Source organism: Aulonocara stuartgranti (assembly GCF_965226115.1).
Source record: "Aulonocara stuartgranti genome assembly, chromosome: 2".
NCBI classification, from domain to species: domain Eukaryota; kingdom Metazoa; phylum Chordata; class Actinopteri; order Cichliformes; family Cichlidae; genus Aulonocara; species Aulonocara stuartgranti.
The window spans coordinates 8,145,678-8,170,731 of NC_138940.1; the positions used below are offsets into that span (position 1 = coordinate 8,145,678).

Sequence of the window (25,054 nt, forward strand, 5' to 3'; positions counted from 1 at the left end):
CACAATCACTTAATGAATGATCTTTAATGGGAAATCCTCTCTGAGATGTGGAAAAATGGCTCCATAATGGCCTCTGCTAATGGGCATAAAGTGAACTTTCCTTCATGCTTAAACAATCTGTTCATGGTCTGTGTAGTCTGCAGCCTTGAGGGCAGTAGGAGCATTTTTGCATACTTTTATTTACAGTTCCCATGCTTCTCAGGGTTACTAGGACAGGAAAGAAAGTCACCAGGGTCTGTCTCAGTGTTGTTGACATACTGTTTTTTCCCCAACATCTAACAAGCCTCCTACTATGGGAACAACTATCTGGCACTTTCGCTCCCTAAACTGATGTGCTTCTTTGCCAGCCTGAGCATCAATTCATTAAAATAAAGATATTTTATCTTCAGATAAAACAGCTTAAAAGAAGAGAGCATTTAGAAAGGTTTACTAACAAGTTCAAAACTTTTATTCTCCATAGTGAAATGTGATTGCTTTGGTTATATAACATCTCTCCTCAGTATGAATCAGATTCTGTCACCAGGCCTGGAGCAGTCCTCTCTTCATCCGACTGCTATTGTGTGGGTAGAAAAGACAGTGAAATCTTATTCCACATAGGCCCAACGGTAACCACACACTTCCAGGCCAAATAGCAAACCTAATGACTTTAACAAGAATTCCCAAGCAGGCACTGATAGTTTGAACAGATCCTGGTAAACAGAAGGAGCAACAGGTTCCCTTTATCGCTGGCTTCTGTGTTGGTTTAAGATAAGCAGGTTCCTTCAAACAGTATCTCACAATAATTCCCTTTTACTCTGTCCTTGAGGCCCTTCGTCACATTTCAGCCTGTGAAAAACTGGTTACTTGGTGAAATTAAAACACTCACACTTCGGATAATGGTTACACTTTATTGTAAGGTCTTTACTGTACAACCTAAAGCCCACTGAGAAGAGTGTTTTAATCAGTACTGTATAAATAAAACTGAATGAAAGAATTTAATCTGTGATACAAGACAAATATTTACTTTGTATTTACTTTTTAAAAGGCACTACTTAAGTGTCATGAAACATCTTATGACTGAGATGCTAAGGAGTGAACAGTTACTGGGATTAAGACAGGACAGGATGAAATAGGATTCATGTAAGATTTCACCCAGAGATCTATTATACAAAAAAATCACGTTCCATTGTTCTTTACATTTGTCTGTATCGTTTTATTTCTTTAGTGATGTGGTGGCCTGTGGTAGATCTAAAGGAAAAAGAGGAGACTAAGAATATATATACATCTAAGAGACTCAACAGCCAATCACACACTCCCCACATCTGTCTGCATACAGCATTATGTAGTATTAAGTCTACAATCTGGGACAGAATGAAAACCTGAGTAAGGAAAAAACCAAACTCCCATATAAAAAAATAATAAATATTATGAAAATATTAAATATGAACATGTAAACACAGGTTTATGTATGGGGCGGTTATGGGAATTCTTTACACTTTAACAAGCTTTAAAGTAATATTCCCCATCATTACAGCCACTGAAAGGCCCTAACCCACTTCTAGTATGCCACTGTTTTCAGTAACTGTGCACATTTTCCACACTCCCTTCAGCCTCTTCTCTCCAGCTCCATGACCTCCCGTATCAACTCCCACTACTTCAGTCCTGGAGGAGTCACTGACATTACAAGAGCCAAATTCATGGCAAGCATGTGATGTAGCCATGTAAAAATCACTTCTGTTTCTGAGTACTTAGAGCAGTTGTGATGTCTTTATTTCATTCTTTGTTTACAAACCTTGGCTAAGTACTCATTTAAAAAGGCCTTTGTTATCATGACTCTGGGGTTACTTCAGGGTTTATATCAAAAAGATACAGACTTGACTGAAGGCACCACACGATCCTAATTCGCATTCCTGGTCTCTCTGTGTGCTCACAACTCCCCTGGCTGAAACTTCAAGCAGTAAAGATCAAATTTCAGCCCATCATGTTATCATCAGAGGATCTCTCACTCATCCTTATATCTCATTTTGTCTAGCCTCTTGTTTCATGTCAGGTGTCCAGTGTGTGGGGGGTTTGTTTTCTTTTTCCCTCAGCTTGAAAGCTAATCTAACTGGTGTACATGCTTCCTTTCTCTTCTACTGTTCTGCTTTGCAGGCCAGTGCACAATCACAAGTGCTCCACTTGACACAAGCACACAGTTTCAAATTTACATTTACAGTCTCTCTCGCTAACGACAGAGAGCTTATGTCTTGCGACTTTCTGATGCTCGGATGTCAGTGATGGGTCCTCCTACTTCTTCTGGACCAAATCCTTCTTTGGGCATTCTGGGTTTGCTCCAGCTGGAACAGGAAACCCACTAGCTTGGAAGGGGGAAAGAGGCCATGAAAGGGAAAAATAAGACAAAAAATGCTTCATGCTTTAAGAGACCTCAAAATGCATTTGTTTTTTTTGTTTTTTTATATCCATCGATATATCTATCTATCTATCTCCTCCCCGTGATGATTTCTTCTATTCACAGTGGGACTAAGAAAAACATTCAGTATGCATTACAGCCCAATTCTGGAGATGCTGCTCTATCATGAATATTTTCTCTGGGGAACAGAAGAAAAATGCTTCTGTGCCGTAGTTTATGATAAACTGTTTCTTCTACATTCCACGGTCGCTGACACACCAATTATGAAGATACAGTGAATAGGAAAGCTGGAGGAGGGAAGAGATCGAAATTTGACTGCAGCCACCATGAAATAAAGCACTTGCTCAGATAAGACAAAAAAACCTACAACAAGAAATAAAACAATAGACCTACTTAAGTGCCTTTGCTCACCAAAATTACATCTCCCTTCAGTCACATACTGAAAGATAGCCTACAGCTTCTACTTAAGTCATCAGCAGACATCACTTCAACTGTGAAGTCATGGCAATATTATTGCCCTACTCCTGCCGATAAAGCAATAAAACAACCGCAGGGGGAATGTCATCCAACCTGCATTTGATGACTGCGGTGTAACAGGAACTACTATTAAGTACTACACAAGAATGCATGAACTCTCATTGGCTACAAATACCCAGACGCCTTCCAAGAACCATTTTCTTTCTTTCCAAAACCCAGCAGTCATGAAGGCCTAGATTTTGCACCATTTTAAGTAGGTTACACAAACTGTAGCTGAGCATTGTGTGTGTGTGTTCACTGTGTGTGTGTGTGTGTGTGTGTCTGTGGATGGTTCAGACCCAGAACAAAAGCGACTGCTAAACAAGCAACAAATGACACATTCATCAGGGTGAGGGATGCAGCTCCTGAGTGCAGGCCTCTGAGCCAGCTGCTGCTCGTTACAGAGCTGGATACCAGCCACAAGAGACAGGGTCTCGCGTACAAAAGAGTGACTGTTTGCTTTCTAGATTAATTTTTCAAATGACGAATGAGCCAGCGTGTGTGCGCGCATGTCTGTCAAAAAAACTTGAGGTCTAAGCTCATCAACTGGGACTGTGGAACGGCAGCTTCTCAGATTCAGCACGATCTTTCGCGAGACCCCATCTTAAGTCACTGGATCCATAAAGAAAACAGAAATCCAAGCCTCACTGCCCTCTCCTCAGGCTCTCCAGTAAACCCGCGCTCAACCAAACGTCTGTTCAACAGCTGCAGCGTTCCCAGCTCCAAAAAACACGAGAGAGCCAACCTCCTAAACACAAGTATGTGGAAGAGAGTGAGCTCCAATGGTCTGCAAACTCGAGTCCTATGCAAGTGTGCTACTCTTCAATCTTTGAAAAATACTGCTGAATTCTTTGTTTGATTGTTTACAGACTCCAATTTGGAGTTTAACAGTCAAAAGGCAACAACTCTTTCTGTTTTATTTTGGATAAATGTGGCTTATTCACAAGTGAGAACAGACTGAGGAGCTGAGATCTGAGAGGTTTCGGCTCAAATCTGGAGCTGATTTAACAGCGCAAAGATGCAAACAGTTGCCATGCTACGCGACCACCAGGCGAGACGCAGAAATGATTACACTTAACAATTAATTTAGGTTTGCTTGAGGCGAGGCACATGAAAACACTCCCGCCCGAACATGCCTCTGCTGACTTTCAAACGGGATGTGAAAGAGTTCCAGTCAAACCTGTTGTAGGGCAGCTGAAGAGGGCTGATGTGTTGGGGGTTGGGTTAACAGGAACATATTCACAACAAGGCCACCTGTGCAAAGAATACTACATCAATCATATAAAAATCTATGCAAAACACAGTAGAAATACTAGGTTTTTTTCCACTAACCCACAAAGAGCTTAGTTATTATTTTGAATGGCAGAAGCTCATTAAGATGGTGACAAGAGGCTGACTCAAAGCAGAGCACCTGTCTACCCCATATGAGATATCTACTCTAAGAGACTTGTCACTGCTATTACAGCTAGCTTCTTGCAGCTGCACAGATGGCTGCAAATTTCATTCATGCCAAAGATTCTAACAGAAACCCCAAACAACAGACATAAATCATAAAAAGTAGCATGACATTTGTTCCAAGTGCACATTTATCCATTACTCCATTAAACGTTCAGACTGTCACAGTGTCCACTGTGAGTCAAATGCTAGTGTTTTCGAGTTTTAGGGAATAGGGTGATGATCGGAGCACATCAGACAATATGAGCGAGGTGTAAACTAACTGTGGGAATTCTTTACTAGTTTTGGATGTCATACAATTCTCTCAAATATTTAAAAATTTTAAAATAAGTTGCCAAGTATACATTGGCGGTTATGAATATACCTTGGCCCCCAACCTAAATAAGGGCTGTTTGGAAGTGGATATGGAATTCCCATGGAATCTGTTCCAGACTAACTGTCACTGAATCATCAAATAGAACTGATTCTTTCTGAAGATGCAACGTTGTAGCTTTGCAATAATGGTAAGCTTCTGCAACTGACCTTCTGACCATGTTTTTGTTCATCATTACACGGGTTGACCTATGAGTAACCTCATTTGGCTCTACCGCCACATGTTTCCATTCACCTGCATAAAAACTGCTCAGACTAGCTTGACAGCAATCAAGTCAAATAATCCATTATCTAAGATCAACAAGTGTTGCCAGGTAGGCCTGGAAGCATTTTGGGAAGACTTCGCATGTACAGATTACAGATTCAGCATGAGGAAAGCTTTGACGGCTTGCTGCGGAATCAGGCACTTGCAAAGTCATTCTTGGCACACAAGTGAAGAGACAGTGTGGTATATTTAAAAGATAAAATATGTCTTTAGTTGCAGCAACACACTGAAAACCATCCCAGGAATTCTTGAAGGGTATTTTAATTAAGGCTTAATGTAAAAACCCTTCAATTAAATCAAAAACCAACAAGTCTTGCTCTGTGCCACCAAAAGAAATGTGAAAAAATGAAATAAAATCACAGGTTCATTAAAATCTGGCAGAGGCATGCCACATACCAAAGGGCATCATCACCTCAGGTAGGAAGAGGCCAGCCAGTTTTGTTCGCCGTGCTCACAGTCATGTGACTGCACTGCAGCACCCAAGGTGTTATAGATACAGACATGGTAGACCTGTAATTTGCCCGGCTGACAGACGGCATGGTGGTAAAATTACAGTATTCAACAGGGATTATGGTCTCCAGCTCATCCAAAGTGAGGCTCAACATGCAGCCTCACAGACGACAACTTATACATGAATACGGACATAAATCAGTTTGTCCGTGTAAGCCAACTAAAGAAGAAGAAGAAAAAAAAAAAAGAGGGGTAAGCTTATTAATAGCATCTTGCTTGCTTTTGTTAGCCATGGTGACAGAGAATCTATAACGAAAACTAAAAAGAGAACAGAGTGAACTTTGTGTTTTAATAGTAGGAGGCATTTGCTGAACGTGATTTTGGTTTAGTGTTGAGCAATTTAGTCTCTGGTGAAGGCCGCAGCATGACCATAATATGTTGGAATCAATTATTAAATTCTTTTGACTATTAACTGTGGAAGTGCTTCTTCTTTCACTGCTGAAAAGTCTTGGCATTGTTAAGCTCCAAATTCATCTGTTGTTTGTGCAACCATATATCCAGTTGTCCAAACTGTGCCACAAAATGGCATTTTACTGTGGAGTCAGTAAGCAAAGCCGTTTTTGCCTCTCTTCGGGGAGCATTCCACAGCAGAAAAGAAATAAACTGTCCTCGCTGCTTTATGACTGTGTTTGTCTTGTCAGTTGGCCAGTAAGATCTTGCGGTCCCTCCAGAGAGGTCTTACATTTGACCAAAAAGAAACCTTACCAAAAAAAACACATCTAGTGCGATGTTAAGAGTTTTGCTGACCTTTCTGTGAAGGGATTCAACCACAGGCCTCCAGACAAAGGGCTTCTTGAAGAAGTGCATGCACTTTAAAACAGAGCTGCTCTTTTCTTTTGTGGTCACTAGAGGTAAATTAGTTCAGCTTCTTGGCATGTTGGGTTAAGAAAGCTCCATTCATGGTGGACAGAACGAAGGTGGAAGATGTGGTTCAAGCCCTTGCTAGGGTGGTCTACCCTCACCCGAAAAAGACACAAATACAGGAAACAGAAACACAGTCCCACCCCAGAGTAGCACAATTTCCTGAAAGTGTAGCTTTTACTACACAATAGCTGTGAAATCTAATGACTTATCTATATGCAAGCAGTCCTGCAAATTACTCTTGGTTTTTTTTAAAACAAAAATCCTCACGAGCATGAGCAAATGTGTCACGTTGGGAAGGAAATGAGTAAACCCACCATCAAAATGTCTCAAAGGATGAGTGTCTTTTTAAAGCAGCCACACACTCCTGTAACATTCCTAAGACTAAGCTGGGGTATAACCGTATTAATTAAAGCTGTGATTCATAACCAAGACAAGCTTTTATGTGAGGTTTTGTGGTGGCTACTTTCCAAGTTTTGACTGGTAGGCCCCCCTTAACGCTGGCAACGTTGCTCCTTTTCACCCACTTGAAGAAGTAAAATCGGGAAAGGAGTTAAAATAATTATGTATTTTATTACAGTGGAAATCAATCTAATTGAAGTTGCTGTAACACTCCTGAGCAGGAATGTGCTTGTTTAAGGGGAGTCATTATGTTTCACAGCTTCAGGAGCACACTGATACTATATTATTATAACTACTGGCACTCCATGCCTTCTCCATCCTTCCTCATCCCTCGCTCATGTTGGCTTTTCACTCAAAATCCTAAATACAGCTTGCACGAGGTTTTGTTTTGCGTTTCCTTTAAAACAGGCTCTATCACAGTTACCTTCCTCCTTCTGTACTCGAGGATTATTCAGAAGATGCTTGCAGACAGAAGAAAAGATTTCGGTAGCAATTCTCTCCTCACTCTGATTATCTCAGATCTTAAAAACACATGCCTTGAGCTCTCCATAAGGTTGGCTGTTAGCCGGTAATACTTGAATTAAATAAAAAAAATAAGCTAAAATATGGACATTAGGTAGGAGTTATGATTTTTGAGTGCAGAAGCTTCAGCAGTAATCATCAGCAAATGAAATATTCAGCGTACAGCTCGAACATTGCACAGCCCTTTCTGGATGCTAATTGGTGGAGAGGTTTGCCTCACTGTTCCAGTGGGAGTCTTGCAGGACAGCAAGACTTCCATCCACAAGTACTGCCCATATGTGTTTGTGCCAAGGTTGGCAAAAGAAAGGTAAACAGAGTGAATTGAAGTGACAGTATACAGGACCCAGATACACATGTATCTGAGACGCTGTGGCCTGTTAATCTTAAAAATTTGTTTGGTTCTTAACCAAAAATGTTTTATCTAAATTTTTTAAAGTTATTAGCAAAAAGTTAATGATGCAGTTCATTTCTGATAAATTATAAAACATAATTTTAAGCACTTTGTACCTAGAGAACAAACCAAGACTTTAGATTATCAGACTGAGGCAAAGTGTCTGCTAAAAATACCCCCCCATATCGTTTACAAGTAAGAGATGGCAGTGATTATTACCTTAGTCCAGTTGTATATATTTTTTCTATTTATAGCACCAGACTGGATTTACACTTTGATCTGATGAGTCAACCCTGTCTGCATTTTTGTGTCACTGTCAGGAATGTCGTCACCGTGCTACAACTGTGACCTTAAATGACTTGTTGGCTGGATGTCACACTTTCTGACTGGGAAGAAGAAGGGATTTTTACTTAAAGAAATGAAAAATGAAGCCTTGCTTTTCCAGAAGTAAATGTCAATATGAGCCATTCCCTAATAAAAAAATATATATATTCATCAGCTGATCAGACACCTTCATGTAGTCCGTGCAGTACTCTCTCGAGCCCCCACACATACATGCCTGTTGAGAAACAGTGACTTTAACAAGTATGAATCAAACAGTATTGTTCGGATAGGAGCCCTTACAGTCCAGTGATGCTTTCATGTGACAGACGGGAAAAAAAAAAAAAAAAAAAAAAAAAATCACATGAGTCTGATTCAAATGCTATGTTGGAACTAGAGCTGGGCGATAGAACGATAACGATATGTATCGCGATATAACTTTTACTCGATAGAGAAATTAAGCTATCGCGATAGACCTCGCCGCTCTTGTCCTCTTAAAAAAAAAAAAAAAAAAAAAAGGTCAGCCAATCCAAATTAAGTAGCGCAGAGCCGAACCAATCACAGCCGCAGCGTCACGTCGCGTGACTTGTTACGTACAGCACAAGTGCCAAGCCGCACGTGTGTTTGTTTGGGAAGCAGCCAGCGGGTAATGGAGCCAGCGCCTAATGGAGGAAATGAGTGTGCCGACTAGAAAAATCAACCGAGCGTGACCGAAGAGAAAACAGATGACGGTTCCAACGCCGGAGAGATTGTCGAACGGAAGAGCCATAGAAGTTCTGTAGTGTGAAGGTATTTCGGCTATTTCAAGTCTGACAAAAAACAGAGTAGCGTGCACTGTAAATTGTGCCGAAAGCAAGTCTGGAAATACAATAAACTGGTGCATGCGTCACACTGTGCGCCACGTTATTGTTTCGGTGAAATTAACTTCTACAATACTGTTACTGTTAATTCTACTCTCTGCAGTGTTTAAATGCTTACATATACACACAGTTACTGTCCGTCCACACATACGATTCGGTTCTGCTTCTATGCCCCAGCTTTGTTTACTTTTTCCCACCGAGGCTTCTAGACTTCTGATTGGCCAACATTTCTGCACGGTTAGGAATCTAGCGCCACCTGCTGCTTTGGCATGTTCATAGCAGCGTTTTCTTTCATTTCTCCCTTTATGTGTGGACGGGATTATTTTTTAAAACGAAAACGGAAAATCTCCGTTTTCAAAAATACCCGTGTACGTGTGGACGTAGCCTCAGTCTCTGACTGGAAGCGCTAATTCGTCATTCGGCTTTTGTCAGACTAAAGTAACTGTTAAAACTGTTTGAAAAGCTCAGCTATACAACAAGGAGAGATTGAGAATTTCCTTTTAGTTCTCAGTTTATTGGATATTGACAAAAGTTAGTCAGTTTTGTCTGTTCTTCTGTAAAACAAACTAAGATTTATTTTTAGAATTAATATTTTGTTTCTAAGTGGAATTGACAATTTAGTCTGTTTCGTTTGTTCTATTTTGAAACTTAGACGCTTTAGCGGCTGCCTTTTGTGTAGTTTGCAATATTTGCCTTTATCTATCTGAAAAAGTCTCATGTTCCTTAAGTACATGTACCCTGTTGAACTTATTATGGGAAATAAATATTTAAATAAAAACAAGCTGCTGATTATTTCACATTTTACTTGTGAGCAACGGCACATTTAAATCTTACAAATATAGTTATTTGGCTTATATCGTGATATATATCGTTATCGCCTGAAATGAAAAAAACATATCGTGATATGAAAAAATCTCATATCGCCCAGCTCTAGTTGGAACTATGATTTAAAAATGGGCTGTAAGTATTTCGATGAGACCAATAGCAAAGTAGGAAGAAAAAAGATGGCAAGAGATTGAGGTTTGAGCTGAAAAAAATAAATACACACACACACACACGCACACACAACGGGGGGGGGGGGGGGGGGGGGGGGGGTATTTAAACAGCCAACCCCCACCTTGCACCTTCATACAGCCCTCTTTTCTCTGTCCCTGCTCCACCTTCTGCTGGAGGCCTTGATAAATTGGCACAGATTCTACCCGGCTCCCAACCAAAATCGCTGCCTAAGTGTTTCCACTGCACTACCGCTACAATGCCCTTACAGTAGCACAGCTCAAAGAGAAGGTAAAGTCAGAAAAAGCAGGATTTTTTTTCGCTACAATTTGCATCTCAAGAGTGAAATTTTAGTCCAAGTCAAAGGTAACAAGTCCGACGCTTATTCGAATCGGAATGATCACATAACACGGGTCTGCCAGAGGGATACTGTGCAAAATTCTTGTACTCCTCACAAACTGACCACTCTTTGTTTGTGAGGCATTAGCCAAGCGGATGTGAGTGAGGCATTCTGCAGCAGAAGTCAGTATGCCTCCTTCCTGTTCGGTCTCTGAGGTGCTGAAAACTTCCCAAAGCACATTCCACTCAGAGATAGACACAAGGAATAACAGTTGAGCAAGAGACAAGGAACTCTGAGTTTTGCTCCTGGGGAATAAAGTCATCTCCTTAAAAAAAATTAAATGAGAAATTCCAGCTGAATGCACTTGCTGTGAGTCAGACTGAAGCAAATTTTGCAAAAATCAAAGGTAACAGAAAGCTTTGAGTTACTCACATAAAAGGAGTCTGAATTCTTTTAGTCATTTTAGAAATACAGGACCAAAATTCAGGTCCAGTGAGCTCCCTTCAAAACCTTGTGGTTAAAGGTCATTCCTCAAACTTTATCAGCACTGTATTTACAAAACCACAAAGTTCGCATTACCACAAACCAGAGTATACTGGGAAACTGACAACCTCCACTGCGACTAAAACGGACGCTCATATAAAATAGTAGTTTGCTTTGCAGCAAGCATGAAAGTGGACGCTTTTGGCAGGTCACTGCCATCTCTAAATTGTAAACAATATGCAAGATATTTTTAGGGGACACTTGGCCTCAGTCTGATACTCTAAAGTTCTTTGGTCTATTTTCAGTCCACTGCTGCATGAATAAGGAGCATTCATAGTGCCATATTAATAATAAGGTACAAAAGGCAATAGAATACACTGTGAGTGAGTGTGTGTGTGCAAGTCCACATCCGTCTAAGTGTGATGGGAAAAAAAGAAAAAGTCAGTCTTGTAGAAGAATTTCCAGCACTGGACTAAAAGCGGAAGACTGGATCCAGACAAAACAAAGACACTGCTAAAAGCATTAGATCAAGGCTTACTGTAGTTCTGCAGGAGGATTTCAGTGCATAGACTAGATAATACCTTTTATTTCAGTTCTTTAACTGTGGAATATGTTCATAGAAATAAAAAGACATCAGCAAGTCTAAACGGAAAGGAAAAACAAAACCAAATATGTCCTCCACTCCCTTCAAGCAGGGACATCACATCTCATATGTGAGGTTGGCACTCTTTTCAAAAGTAGATTAATCTTTTTGAACCAATTGCTTGGCAATTGGAGTAAGAGCTCAACAAAAGCTTGGCCATCATCAAAGAGGCAGTAAAGAGAGAATGAGCTTCAAAAATGGAGAAAAAGAAGATAACTGCCACTTATCAGATTGTTCCACGATGAAACTCACCTCAAACCATATATTAAAAAAAAAAAAAAAAACCAAAAACCAAAAACAACAGACAAGTACAAACAAAAGAGGTGCAACAAGCAGAAATAGAACTAACAAGTAAAAAAAACAAAAAAAACAAACATATACCAAAGACGAAAATGTTTTTTAAGACTATGTTCCCCTGCTGAGTCCGCTCTGAACATGAAGTGCACACCAGATAAAATCTCACTATTGAAATTAATGATTTGGGCCAGACACAAACTGCTGCCGAAAGAAAATCAAATATAAAACTTCTTCCATCTGTGTTGTCTGTGGACACAAAGTTTTGGAAAACGCTTTAAACTAAACTGATACCAATCCACACGGGTTCCTACACAGAACCTTTTAAGTTAGAGGAAAGCGTGGGTGGGCGTGTCTTTGAAATTATGAAGTGGGCAGCCTGCATCACGGTTGGTTTGTTGAATTACATGCACGATGCCCACGAACGACTCAAAGTGAGACTCTAGTGTCCTGAATTCCTGTTTCCACTCTTATACAAACAATGACTAAGAAACAAACTCACAATGGAGAAACTAGACCCATGGAGTGGTTGGAACTTTTGCACGGAAATAATGATCAAAATAGCTGACAATTCATTTTCTTGCAGGAGACCTACAGCGGGTTAAATAAGTACTAAATGTGTTACCAGTTTTCTAAGTTAATACAAAATGTGCTATTGAGATGAAATTCTCACCAGATGTCCCATCCAAGCCCCACAAGCAAAGAAATCAAACCATAGATGTCCATAAAATTAAGTGTAATAATGAGAAATGACACAGTATTGAACACACTTACTGAAATGTATTTAATACTTTGTACAGAAGCCTTTGGTGATGCCTCCTGTATAGAGAAATTCTTCTCATGCATTGCTCAGGGGTGATTTTGGCCCATTCTTACACACATACCTGAAGGTTTCCTTGACCCCTTCTATGAACTTTTGTTCTTTCCATAGATTTTCAATTGGATTGAGAGCAGGTGTTTGACTCGGCCATTCTAGCAGCTTTATTGTCTTTCTCTGAAACCAACACAGTTTCCTCAGCTGTGTTTGGGATCATTGTTTTGGTGAAACATCCATCCTCGTTTAGTCTTCACCCTCCTGACGACAGCAGTTTCCTATTAGGAATGTCTCTGTATATGTTTTCTATTTATCCTTCCTTTAATTATATGACGCGTGCCATTGTCGTATGCTGGAAAACAGCCCCACACCATGATGGTCCCACCTCCAAACTTATTTACTTTTGGGATGTTATGCAGTGCCTTTTGAGCTTCTCAGCAAACTTTAAACTTGCTCCAACATGCTTTTTCTTTAGCAACAGTCTTGTGTAGCGAGCGTGCATACAGGCCATGGTGGTTGACTGCATTTCTTATTGTTTTCTTTAAAACAATTGTTCCTGCTGATTCCAACTCTTTGTGTAGCTCTCCACAAGTGGTCCTTGGCTCCTGGAAAGCTCATCTGATAATTCTTTTCACTCCTCTGTCTGAAATCATGCTGGGAGAACCTGGTCGTGGCCAGTTTATGGTGAAATGATATTCTTTCCACTCCTGGATTATGGCTCCAGCAGCGCTCACTGGAATCTTCAAGTGGTTTTGAAATTCTTCTGCAACCAATGCCATCAGTATCTGTTGCAAAAATAAGGTTGCAAGGTCTTGCAAGAGCTCACTGGTTTTACCCATCATGGGTTGTATATCTTTGGTAATGAGATACCTTTTTATAGGGACTGAACCAGCTGTTATTCATTAGCATTAAGTGGCAGGATTGCTTTCTAATTACTGATAGATTTCAGCTGCTGTCATGACTTTCTAGGTCTTTTTGCACCTCCATTTCTTCATGTGTTCAACAGCTTTTCCCTGTGTCATGTCTCATTATTGCAAACAACTTAAAATATGGACAGTTATAGTTTGATTACTTTGCATGTGTGAATTGGATTGAGGGGTTACCAACATCTGGTGAAAATTTCATGTCAATAGCACCTTTAGAAATATAGTTACTAAGAAAACTGGTGACGCGTTCATGATTTACTTTACCTGCTGTATATATGAAAAGCATATTTTAAGAGTCCTGAAAACAACTTTGAGCGTGACCTCTTAATTCTAATTACACTGTTGCATTTAATTTGGAATATATACAGGAATACTATTTGTATTATCTAAAATGATAAGAGGCAAGCAACATAATCCACTGAAGACAAGCCAGAACATGAACAGACTGCCAAGCAAATTAATTTGCTGCTGGGACTAGATATTAAAGAAGGATGCTTGTTACCTGTCCTATTAATTTTATAGGATTTTAGGCGCACATTATATTGTTACCATGCATTTCTGTACATACTATGCACAGAGACCTAATCGCGATCATACCCGATCCAATATAAAATCAATAGAAATATCAGCACTACAAATAGAACTGCTTTTGGAGAATTTGATCATACAAACATAGGCATTTCATAATTTATGCAGGAACAAAAGGAAGAACGCATGTAGCTTGTTCATCCCCAAATCTGACCGCAAGCACCTCCTGAGGAGGGAGCAGCACAACTATTCAGACTGCTGGGATGTTGTGTAACAGTAAAAAAGGTAAAGTGAGGGCACTAGAAGCTCCCACATTCAATGGCTTTGGAAAGGTAGACGGGGGACACGCAGCAATGTGAGTCTGCAGAGGCAACTTCCTCCCACACAGTTAGGTTTTTGATTAATGTTATGCCAGCTCATCGCCACAGAGTAGGCTGCTGGCCTGACAAGGAGATAATAGCAGTGGGTATGGTACAGTGTCACAAGACAAGGAAAAGCTGCATCTCTTACAGAAGTCTGCAGTGGTGACTAATCCCTTCAGGCATGTCATAATGTTAGAAAGCATTCGAAGCAGTGACAAAAAAAAAAGAAAAAAAAAAAAGAATGATGCTGCAGGCTTTGTTTGTAACTGCTGTATTTTTTTTGTCAAAATGTGTATTATTAAATCTGAAAAATGGTTGCCATCAAGCGGAACAAGCATACAGCAGTACTGACAATTGCAAGTACTTTCTCATACATCAAACTGTCTCTTTTCAGCAGCTCAGCTCAGTTGTAATAATGGTATCATAGTGATTTTGACAATGATGTATTGATTTTTAAAAAACTACATGTAACACCCTAAAGCTTTTGGAAAATTGCCTCTACACTTGGAGAACAGTTATCTTAACTGAGCAACGAGAAAAGTTGAACCATTTACCTGTGAACAGTTTGGTAATGGCTTTGTTCTGTCGTCGTGCGGAGCAGATGAGCAGCAGCCAAGGAGGCAGAAACTCATGGTGACTGGCCAGGAGCTCTGCAATGGTCCTGGGAGAACCTGGGGAGGACCTCTGTTCCCCCTCACCCAGCTGACTGCCTTCATCAATGGAGTCCACAAGCAGGAAGAGTGCCTGCTGAGGAGGCTTCACACTCAAGAGAGGCAGGAGTACACACCTGATGAAAAAGGATGAGACATGGAAGGAGAAAGAAAAAAAAAAAAATCTGTTACAATGTTTTCATCTTTTTGATTTTGTTCAATTGATGACATAAATCATCTTCTTTCAGGGGTTGCCACTGCAGATTCTGGTCTCTAGCATACTCATCTGCATGTTCCCTTTCACTACTTCCATGAATCTTCTAATTTTCTGCTTCTTCTCCTGCCTAGCAGCTTCATATCAAACAGCCTTGGTACTCTACATATGTCCAAACCATGTTAAGCTTGCGTCTTTACCAGCTCCACCTGTGGTGTCCCTCCAATGTACACTAATGTAATGTTGTTGGCCACTCCCAGTAAAAGTCTTAAAATCTTCAGTTCTGCCACCTCCAGTTTGGCCTCCTGTCTTTTTGTAGCATGTATTTAAAGTCATGTACCTCCACTCTTTGCATCTTCCCTGTTACAACTGTCTCCCTCTCATTCACACACACATATTCTGTCTTGCCTCCACCGGCTTTCATTCCACTTCTCACTAGAGCATACCTCCAACACTCCAGACCATCTTCCACCTGCTCCCTACTCTGACTGCAGATCAGGGTCATCTACAAACATCCTAATCCATGTAGACTCTGTCCTGACATCATCTGTCAACCTATCTTGACATAAAGAGTAAAAAAAAAACCAAAAAAAAAAAACAAAAACAACTACCTAAACCTTGATAGGTCAGTGCATTGTCACTTTTATTTTTTTATGTTGGTTTAGCTAGCTAAATTCTATATTCACTCTTATTTACCCAGAAAGTGATGCATGTTTTTATTTCCCCTTCTAATGAGCTCAGATATTCATGCTTATGAAATAAAAACTGTTAGTAATAGTAATAAACATACTATTGACATTCTCTGCACAGCAAGTGCTTCGCTTCAAGATGAATACAAACAGTTGGTCTAATACAGTGAAACAGTGGCTTTACAAGGACACAAGAGTCACAACACAACCAATTTCAGTTAAACTGTTTAAATAGGGAGAGCAAAGGTGTTTAAGTACATCTCCATCCAGCTCAAATTGGATCCATTAACAGGCCTGCTACCGATGATCTGCGCTCAAAGAGAGATTTACAGATGATACAATCACTATAATTCGTCCGCCTACCACCCCCCCCAGTGAAAAAACGTTGCCCGACAACTAGATTTTCAGCTTTGAGATTATGCCAAAGATGCGGAAGGAGAAAAGTGTTTTGCAACTTTAACCACAACTAAACATGGATATTTTCTTCAAGTCGAATCTCAACTGCTCTCCCAATAACATTAAAATTGATGCCTGAACATTAACATCCATTAAAAAAAAAAAAAAAAAAAAAAACTGTAGCATTCAGTAAGAAAGCAAATGTGTATTTTAAGCATATGCCACATTAACCGTTTATGAAAGTCCAAATGTAAGTGAGGCATGATTCTGCTTCAAGGTTAATATGCAGATCACACGTAAATGTACACTGAACTAATTTTTGTTCGCAGGACTTCTGTTCCACTGTGACTGCAACTAGTTTGAATCCCCCATAAGATGTCTGCCTGGGGAAAATGTCATCTCCTAATACTCACAAAATTGCTTCCAGCTCAGCTGGCTGTGATAAAGGATCTGAGGATTTCATATTAGTGACATTTTACTCTGGGTCTAGGTTAATTAAACATTTAAAGGAGGTTGAACAAATTGATTACTCAACATAAAAACTTGACTCAAGAGTAGACGTGGCTGCGGGGCATTTGAGGATCTTTTAGGGTAGCTGCCGCGCAGATAAAAATCAGTCACCTTCCGGATGATGGGATGGTCTCTTTAACTACCACTCTTCTTTAATGGAACTGACATTGCTTGTAAGCGTTGTCATAAAACACCAAGACGCAGTTTTAACAAGATGTTTTTTTGGATGTTCAACAGCCTGTTACTAACCCTGCGGCTGCAAAGACATTCCCTTTTTGAGGTTCTACCATTCAAGACCTAAATTTTACTTCAATTTATTGTCCGTAATGAACATGAGTGCAGGAAAAGCCATGTTATTTGGGATGCAATTTCAGTCTAAAATACAAAAGACGCCACTTCTACAATTAATTCTTCTTGAATACTAAAAGAACTTCGACTAAAAAAAAAAAAATCCCCAAAACTCTGATAGAATAAAATAAATACCGTATTTCCCGGACTACAAAGCGCACCTGAATATTAGCCGCACAAGCTAAAATCAGGGGAAAATCCTGTTTTGTACATACATTAGCCGCACCTGACTAAAAGCCGCAGGTGTTTCAATGTTGACTTATCATATGTAAGAGAATATGCACAAAGGGAATTGTCAGGAAAGAGATGGCTGTTTGGAGACACACCCCTTTTATTAATATTTTGAAAAACAAGTTATGGGTACATATTTGCACATGTAGTACATAACAGTAACCTACAGCACACCAGAAAAATAGATTCGGACTACCTTTTAGGCTCAGGTGCAGTGACACGGCTTTAACAAGAAGAAAAGTCAGTCATTCACCATCTTTCTCTTCTTCCTGCGCTCTAAAACCACCAAAGTCCTCTTCTCCAATGTCGGAAACGAACTGGCTCAGGATGGCTTCGTCATCCACTCTCCGCTTCTCTCCTTCGTTGTCACTTTCAAAACCAAAGAAATCCTCGTTGTCAGTGTCAGAGTCGAACACCCTCAGAAGGGGCGTGGCGGTGTCCTCCTCTCCATCATGCAGCAGTCCAGCCCTTCAAAATCCGTTGGTGATCGTGGATGTTTTCACACTTTTCCACGCTGTCAGAATCCACCGGTGGAGTTGGGCATAACTTGCTTTTCGCAAGTTTATCGCCGCTCGTCATCCACGCCTCCCGCTGAATGCGTAGCGCTACTTTGAAGTTTGTTTTTCGTGCTACTTCGTACGGCACTACGTTGCCTGGCGGACGGACATGTGACTAACATACCACTCTTGAACCCCGATACTTCCGCCAGGCAACGTAGTGCCGTACAACAGCAGAACAAACAAAACAAATAGTCTTACGATATCACAAAAATCATGGAAAATCCATAGAAAAGCCGCACCTGACTAAAAGCCGCAGGGTTCAAAGCTTGTGCAAAAAGTAGCGGCTTATAGCCCGACAATTACGGTACTTTTATGTTATACAGAAATCTGACAATATGGGATACTTCTAGTATTCAGGAAATTAAAAGCAAATCCAATGTCTATTCTATTCTATTGTTGTTTCGATAGCCCAAGGCAATCTCTTCAAAATATGTTCTTTTTTCTAAACAGACATAACCTCCAAATTACTGATGTTATAATTGGAAAAGTAGCAATCAATCATAATTAAAAAGCTGGAATTAAAAGTTTGTTCTCTTTTAATTGGTCATTTCAGTACCAGATGAAATCCGTCCAAAGTCAACAATCAATAGTTATACATGTTTCTGTGAATCTTCAACTTTTGTTGAAGACTTTACAGAGAAATCTGAACTCTCAACAGCAAAAAACAAAAAAACGACAAAAAAAAAAAACAAACAAAAAAACAAAACAAAACAGAGTTATGGTTTTATAACCTTCACACTCCAGTGTGATGCTGCTCAGCCTTTGAGAAACACAGTCAATCACTCCTTCTTATGGTCGCAGCCCGCACAGAACCTGCAGTGCCATCTGGGAGCCCTGCCAAAAGGAATGTCCATCCACAGGGGTGACTGTGTGTGTCAGTGTGTGAATAGTCATGTTTGAGGCCATGTTGCCTACTGAGACAATCAAATCCACAGCGACAGCAAGCGGTCGAAACAAAGAGCCATTCTTCTCTCACTATTCAGCTACTTTCGGGCTGTCAAAGAGTCAAAAGACAAGGACTGCAGACAAAGGAAACTTAGCGGGATGTGGGACATGGAGAGAAAATGAGCTCAGGAAAAGCTGATTTAGTTTGCCAGACAAACCTGCAGCATACCTGGACCAGAAAACCAAAAGTATTTAAGCTTCACATGGTGGTCTCTGACTTTTTTACCAACCTTTTAGTTCTTGTTCAAATCCTTAACATATGCCCAACCCAATGCCAATTGCCATTTAAGTCTAGAGCAAAAAGGAAAAGAAAAAGTAGAAGAGGGGGATGTGAAATGCACCTAACACAGTCACCATCTGTCATGTTGTATTCGCGACTGCGGCAGCCGTCACTCCCACCACAATGGTCAAAGCGAAGCTTCCAGTGAAGATGTCTGGGGCGACAAGGCAGCGCTGGGCACCGAGCCAGTGCCTTGTAAATTTACGCAGCTCATTTTAGAGAGCTAGCCCATACCCACACACTGTATGCACACCAAAACTGATTAGAAAATAAGATCCATGCATGGCCTTGACACTGCTCTGTTAATTGAAGAATAACCAGCAGCGGAGTTTAGCTCTTAGCTTCAGACAGATCACAACACGGAGAGATACCGACAAAGCTTTCCTCCATAATGGCTTAAAAAGACAAAAGTTGAAGCGAGGCCTTTGCTTTTAAAAAACAAAGCAAAAAAAAAACCCCTCTCTCTCTTCATTTAGTATTGAGTCAATTTGGAGGAAGCCTGCTTAGCATCTTTGCAAAGTCAAGACAATTTAATACCACAGAGCTCAATGACATCAGCTGACTCATACACCGGCTCATCCAAACTGAAAGGGACGACTATCTTGCAGATCGTTTGCTCACAGTTTCCTTTGCGATTCGTACATTATGAATTATATTACTGCAATCATCCCGTCGAAAGTAATCACACTGACAAGAACAATAAGAGTGACTGGTGCTGTGGGCAAAATGTTCTGAACAAAGAGGCTCACACACTTTAACTGTATTCTTCCCATTATGTTGGGATCGACCATATGGTCTTGTTTCCTGCTCAATCTGTTATCATCCAACTCCAGTTTCATCTGATTGGACATAAATTGCAATTCTATGGGTTTATTACAGACTTGGGGAAAACATTTATGCACTGAAAAAAGCTGGACTTTTAAGCTTTAACAAAAACAAAAAAATGTGGTCTGATCCAGAGTGGTTACACAGGAGCAGAACAGCACTTATGTAAGCTTTGGACTGGCATATTTACATTAATTTGAGTTGAGTTATTAGACAGATAATCCTCTGAGGATGTCAACCTTGCAGGAGAAAACTAGTTGCTTTTCAAAAATACTGAAATGGGCATGATAATCATTTGTTCAAAATGACTGAGCGGAGAATTAGGTGATGTTAAAAAAAAATCCCTATTAAACTCAAACAACTGTATTTTGTTGGAGTGGAATATGAGCTTAAAACATGTCATGACATTTTTCTGATTAACGGCACCATTTTATTAACATCCCCCCTGACATAAAGCTACTCTGCACACACTTCTCGTTCTCTATGTGAGCTTGTAAGAAGCAAGTACGGCCCATGATTCAATAGCTTGCAGAACCTCATTTCGCATCAATAACTTATTCTCCTCATTTTCTGAATGACTTATCAGTCTCTTATGTCGTGGTGGATGAATTCTCTTCATTTCAACATTACTTCTGTCCATTGAGGTTCACAGGCATTTAATCATAGTTCTTTTTAGCTACGAGACAGTTCATGATCAACTCCGCAAAAAAGCCCATCACCAATTTCGCTGCCCCTCGGCCACCTTGCTTGACAGGTGGTATGAGAAGTTTAAGCCAATAATGATGACATGAGGTAGCCTTTGTCAGTTGCAGTTGCCAACAACCGAGATGACAGTAAGCGTTTGGTTTTTGCCAAAGTGGTGCTTTGCCTTAAATTCAGACATCTCCACTTTGGTCTCATCTCTCCAAAGGACACAGCGGTCTATTAGTTTATTCAGATCCAGGTTGGCAAGCCTTAAAATGTGCTGCTATGCTGTTTTTTGAGAAAAGAGGCCTTCGCTTGACAACCTTTACAAGCAAGCCATCCTTGTTGACTCAATTTTTAATTGTGCCGTGATCAACTTTTAATATGCCAATTGAGGCCTGTAGTCTGTGAGACCCGATGCTTTTGGGGTTTACCTAAAGTTTGGACTGCATAGTCCAACCTTTAGATAAATCTGTTGGGGACATCCCCTCTTGGGAAGATTGTGGAATTGTGTTAAGACACATCTGAACTCTCCTGACCTGTAAATGGCACAATATCACACACGCTGATGATCAAGTAATCAAGTCCATTTGATTATCAGCACATGGCTACTACTTACTGATTCTATAGGAATTAAGAGAGTAAGGATATATTTAGTTTTCACAAGACTCTGCAGGACTGTATGTTGTTTCATGGACAGGACTGAATTATAATAGATTTATAATTTCGATTTAAAAAAAAAAAAAATTATGACAATTTATTATTTATCCCACCACTTTACTCCTGACTTGGGTATTTAAATTACTTCTTGATGGATTGCCATTCCAGGTCCCCAAAGGACACAGTCTGTTGACTTCGGTGATCCCTTCACTTTTATTCCAACACCACTTTGAGGTTGACATTTCCCGTTTGGAGTAAAAAGCCAACTAAGATGGCTGCTATTAACTTCGGTGATCCTTTGACTTTTCAAATAATGTCATCGTGAACCACATTAGCACACCCACACAAACATTTTGCTTAAAACGCACCACTCTGTTCATGTCTAGCCTGACAAAGCCACCAGTATGTTGCACTAAGTGCACCAGTATGGTACATTTAGTGCTGCCTAATCAGCAAAAAGACATTCGAGTTGTCTCTTAGAAAAAAACAGTAAACGTGTAATCTAAATAGAGATACCCAACTGTAAAGCCTCTAAGATTGTGTTTACATCCTGTAAATATATTAAACAGATTTCTTACAAAATATCAATGTGTTCAGGACTAATTTATCTAAAATAGAAAAAAATACCACATCAAATAACAGAAACTGAAATTTTACACTCAGCCACAGCAAATAAACCACTGTCAAGAAAAGCAAACAACCTTATCGCCTCACAATCCAGTATTCAGCTAGAAAACCTTGGCATTCATGTGAATTCACTCATCCCAACAAATTCTTAGTGAGCATTCAATTTCCAGTGTTACTTTCAGAAGGAAAAAGGTGAGAGTTCAACAGCCTTTCAGAAGAGAGACATTATTTTTGTCAGGTGGAGGAATGAGCTAACTGTGGAAGTGTGACCTTGTCTAAATCTAAGGGTAACTAGCATCTTAACTGAAAACCCCAATCCACAAAGGCTCCAACCATCACAACTAAAAGGGATCAACTTCTGACAAATATTTCCATCCACAACCAGACAGACATATGACTACTGCCAGAACTGCAGGTAGACCTGGGGCTGGGTGACCAAATAATTTAAGTATCAGTTCTGCTTTGAATGATTATGGAAGTGGGAATAATGCGAAAATTATTACTGTCTTGCATTAAATTTTGCTATGAAGCACTTGCAGCAAATCAAGCGCACACCTTTCCTTTACAGCAGAGAAATTCAAACCCACACTAAACTCACTTGCTGCTTAGAGCAGCTTCAGCCAGGATGACGGAAAGCCTTCGGTCAACAAGACGCATCTACAGGACGTAAATCTCTCAAAGTTTCACAGTTAAAGCTGTAGGTGGGTTATTGGTTCCTTAGTGTCTCCAAACTGTTCAGGGTCTCTTACCCAATCCAACTTTCAGATGTCTGCACCAGCTCTCTAATATTCACCCACTGGCTGCTGAGCATGTCTCAAGCAGGCATCTGAGTCCACTGCCTCCTGGGGCTCTCTCTTCGCCTCATCTGCCCCCGCAGACATTCCCAGGTGGAAGCAGACTGCCAACGACTGGCGGCTGCCCTTGCGAGGCAGACTTTAGAGTCAAAACAAAGCCTAGTTAGGGCCCAACTCCTCTTCTTGATGAACTTGTGTCCACCACCACCCTTTACATCTTAATTTATTAATTTTTCAATTGAATTATATATTTTTTAAAAGATTCCCTATAAAAAAAGATTTTTTAAAGGCAGTTTATGGACAACCATAAAACAATAACAGAAAAAGTATGACAAAATATGTGAGTATCATTTTTGACAGCTTAATGACAACTCTAAGACTGTAGCTGATCTGGTGTATTTCTTCTTTTATTTAGAGTAATTTGAGACAGCATTATTTTTTGAACATTGTATAGTGTTCACCACATTTGCAATAGGTGGGGGTTTATGTCAGGCTATAATGTGGGCATACAGCATGAAAAGCTGCACCTACTTGTGCCATTGGTAGAAAAATGAATTACTATATTGACGTCTTAAGTATCCGAGGATTTGGGAAAAGGGCTCCGACATCTCAGCCATGCTCCACTTCAGGCCACGCTTTAGCCTGTGGCATCAAAACAGGTGTATAAACCTTGAAGGCAGATTATCTGACATAACACAAAAGTAACAAAACAAAAATCATTTTAGAAAAGCCCTGTAAGTATTTGAAAAGTGTTCTCTTCAGCGGTTCTTTAAACCTGCTGGACAATGCAAGAATCTGATCTCTTCTTAATGGATTTGCACGATCAATTCTGCGCTGAATCCCTCAGCAGACAAATGCCTCCTGCTTGACCGAGAAATGGTGTGTTGGAGACTGCTTGGTCAGGGGGAAGTGAGAAGCATATGAAAAGAGATCCAAGTTGCTTTCATGCAAAAACAGCTACAGCTTTCAAAGGCAAGTCCGAAAAGAATCTTCTTAATAGACCATTGCTAAAGTGATAAAGATTAGATTAACTAAAATGTGAGTCTTATGACTTTTATTTTTTTATTTGAAAGCATCTCACGAGACTGATCACACACAATGACTACACTGTTCACTGTGTGAGAGTATTATAGTCAACTTATTACCCAAAGTAATTCCAATTGTAGTTGTTCAAAATGGACCAATTTCTTGATAAATTATAATAAAACGGGATCTCCTCATTCAACGTTATGCATCTATATAATGATGCTCTTTAATGATTTGACAAAGTGTAAACACACTTCTTTCATTGCCACCATGCATACCTCCTCATACCATAACTATTCCAAATCCCCCCGAGCTCTTCCCAACCCAGACGAGGTGTGCATTCCTGGCCAGCTATCCAATACCGTCAAAGGAATCTGAAATTTTATCCTTTCTGGGCCCCCCTCCCCTCCCTCTTGTCCTCATCCAGTACTCTGCTGTGCTCCTGCTCTCTTCACACACAGATGTACACAGACCCACAGCTGGGTCCATGCAGCTTAAGCACACAAATACACACAATGGGAAGGATTTCAGCACTGACAGGTAAACCTTCAAGCAGAGGTTTTACCTGGATTCACAGATTTCTGGTAACAAAGGGCAGCAGAGTGATGCTGAAGCTTTCTGCTTTCTAAAAATAATCTCAATATTCGATTAAAGCCCCCGAGAAGTGCTCCAATGAGCAAAATTTGTCTTTGTTTTTGGTCCTTAGTTGTTTCGATGGGTTGAAAGTGGGTGTCCGTCAAGGTCATCGTAAGCTAAGGAGCTTGGAAAGACAAGCATCTGGACTTCTTTAAGTTTCTCGAATACACTTCAATAGAATAGAATAATCCTTTAATTGTCCCACAAGGGGAAATTTGGTTGTAACAGCAGCCAAAAAGACACATATACAAACAAACAGTACACAGGACACAGAACAGAAAGATACACAATTTTTCTTACATATTTACATTAAGGACAATGGTTATATATACAGAGAGTACTGTACAGTTATTAAATTAAATAAAGATAACTACAGATAAGAGGTAAACCAGGTTGTAGTCCGAATCGGTTAATTAACTTATTGCAGTTTCAGCACAGATGTAAACATCTATGTTTGTTGGGAGCAGTTCTGATTGTACAGTCTGACAGCTGCAGGGAGGAAGGACCTGCGGAAACACTCCTTCATGCATCGAGGATGCAGCAGTCTGTCACTGAAGCAGCTCTGCAGTTCAGCAACATTTACATGCATGGGGTGGGAGACTCTGTCCATCAGAGATGTTATTTTGGCCAGAGTCCATCTGTCTCCCACCACCTGCACTGGGTCCAGGGTGCATCCCAGAACAGAGCTGGCCTTCCTGATGAGTTTATCCAACCTCTTCCTCTCAGCTGCCG

The 25,054-nt window shown here is 40.3% G+C and overlaps 1 protein-coding gene across 1 annotated transcript in view; it reads right to left on the minus strand.

Annotated features, from left to right (window-relative positions):
• The window catches only part of ankrd50 (ankyrin repeat domain 50), a 40,743-nt gene that overhangs the window by 6,418 nt on the left and 9,271 nt on the right, over positions 1 to 25,054 (minus strand). Inside the window, exon 3 of the mRNA XM_082557618.1 lies at positions 14,802 to 15,034. Coding sequence (XP_082413744.1) covers positions 14,802 to 15,034 — 233 coding nt within the window. The remainder of the gene's footprint in view (positions 1 to 14,801; positions 15,035 to 25,054) is intronic.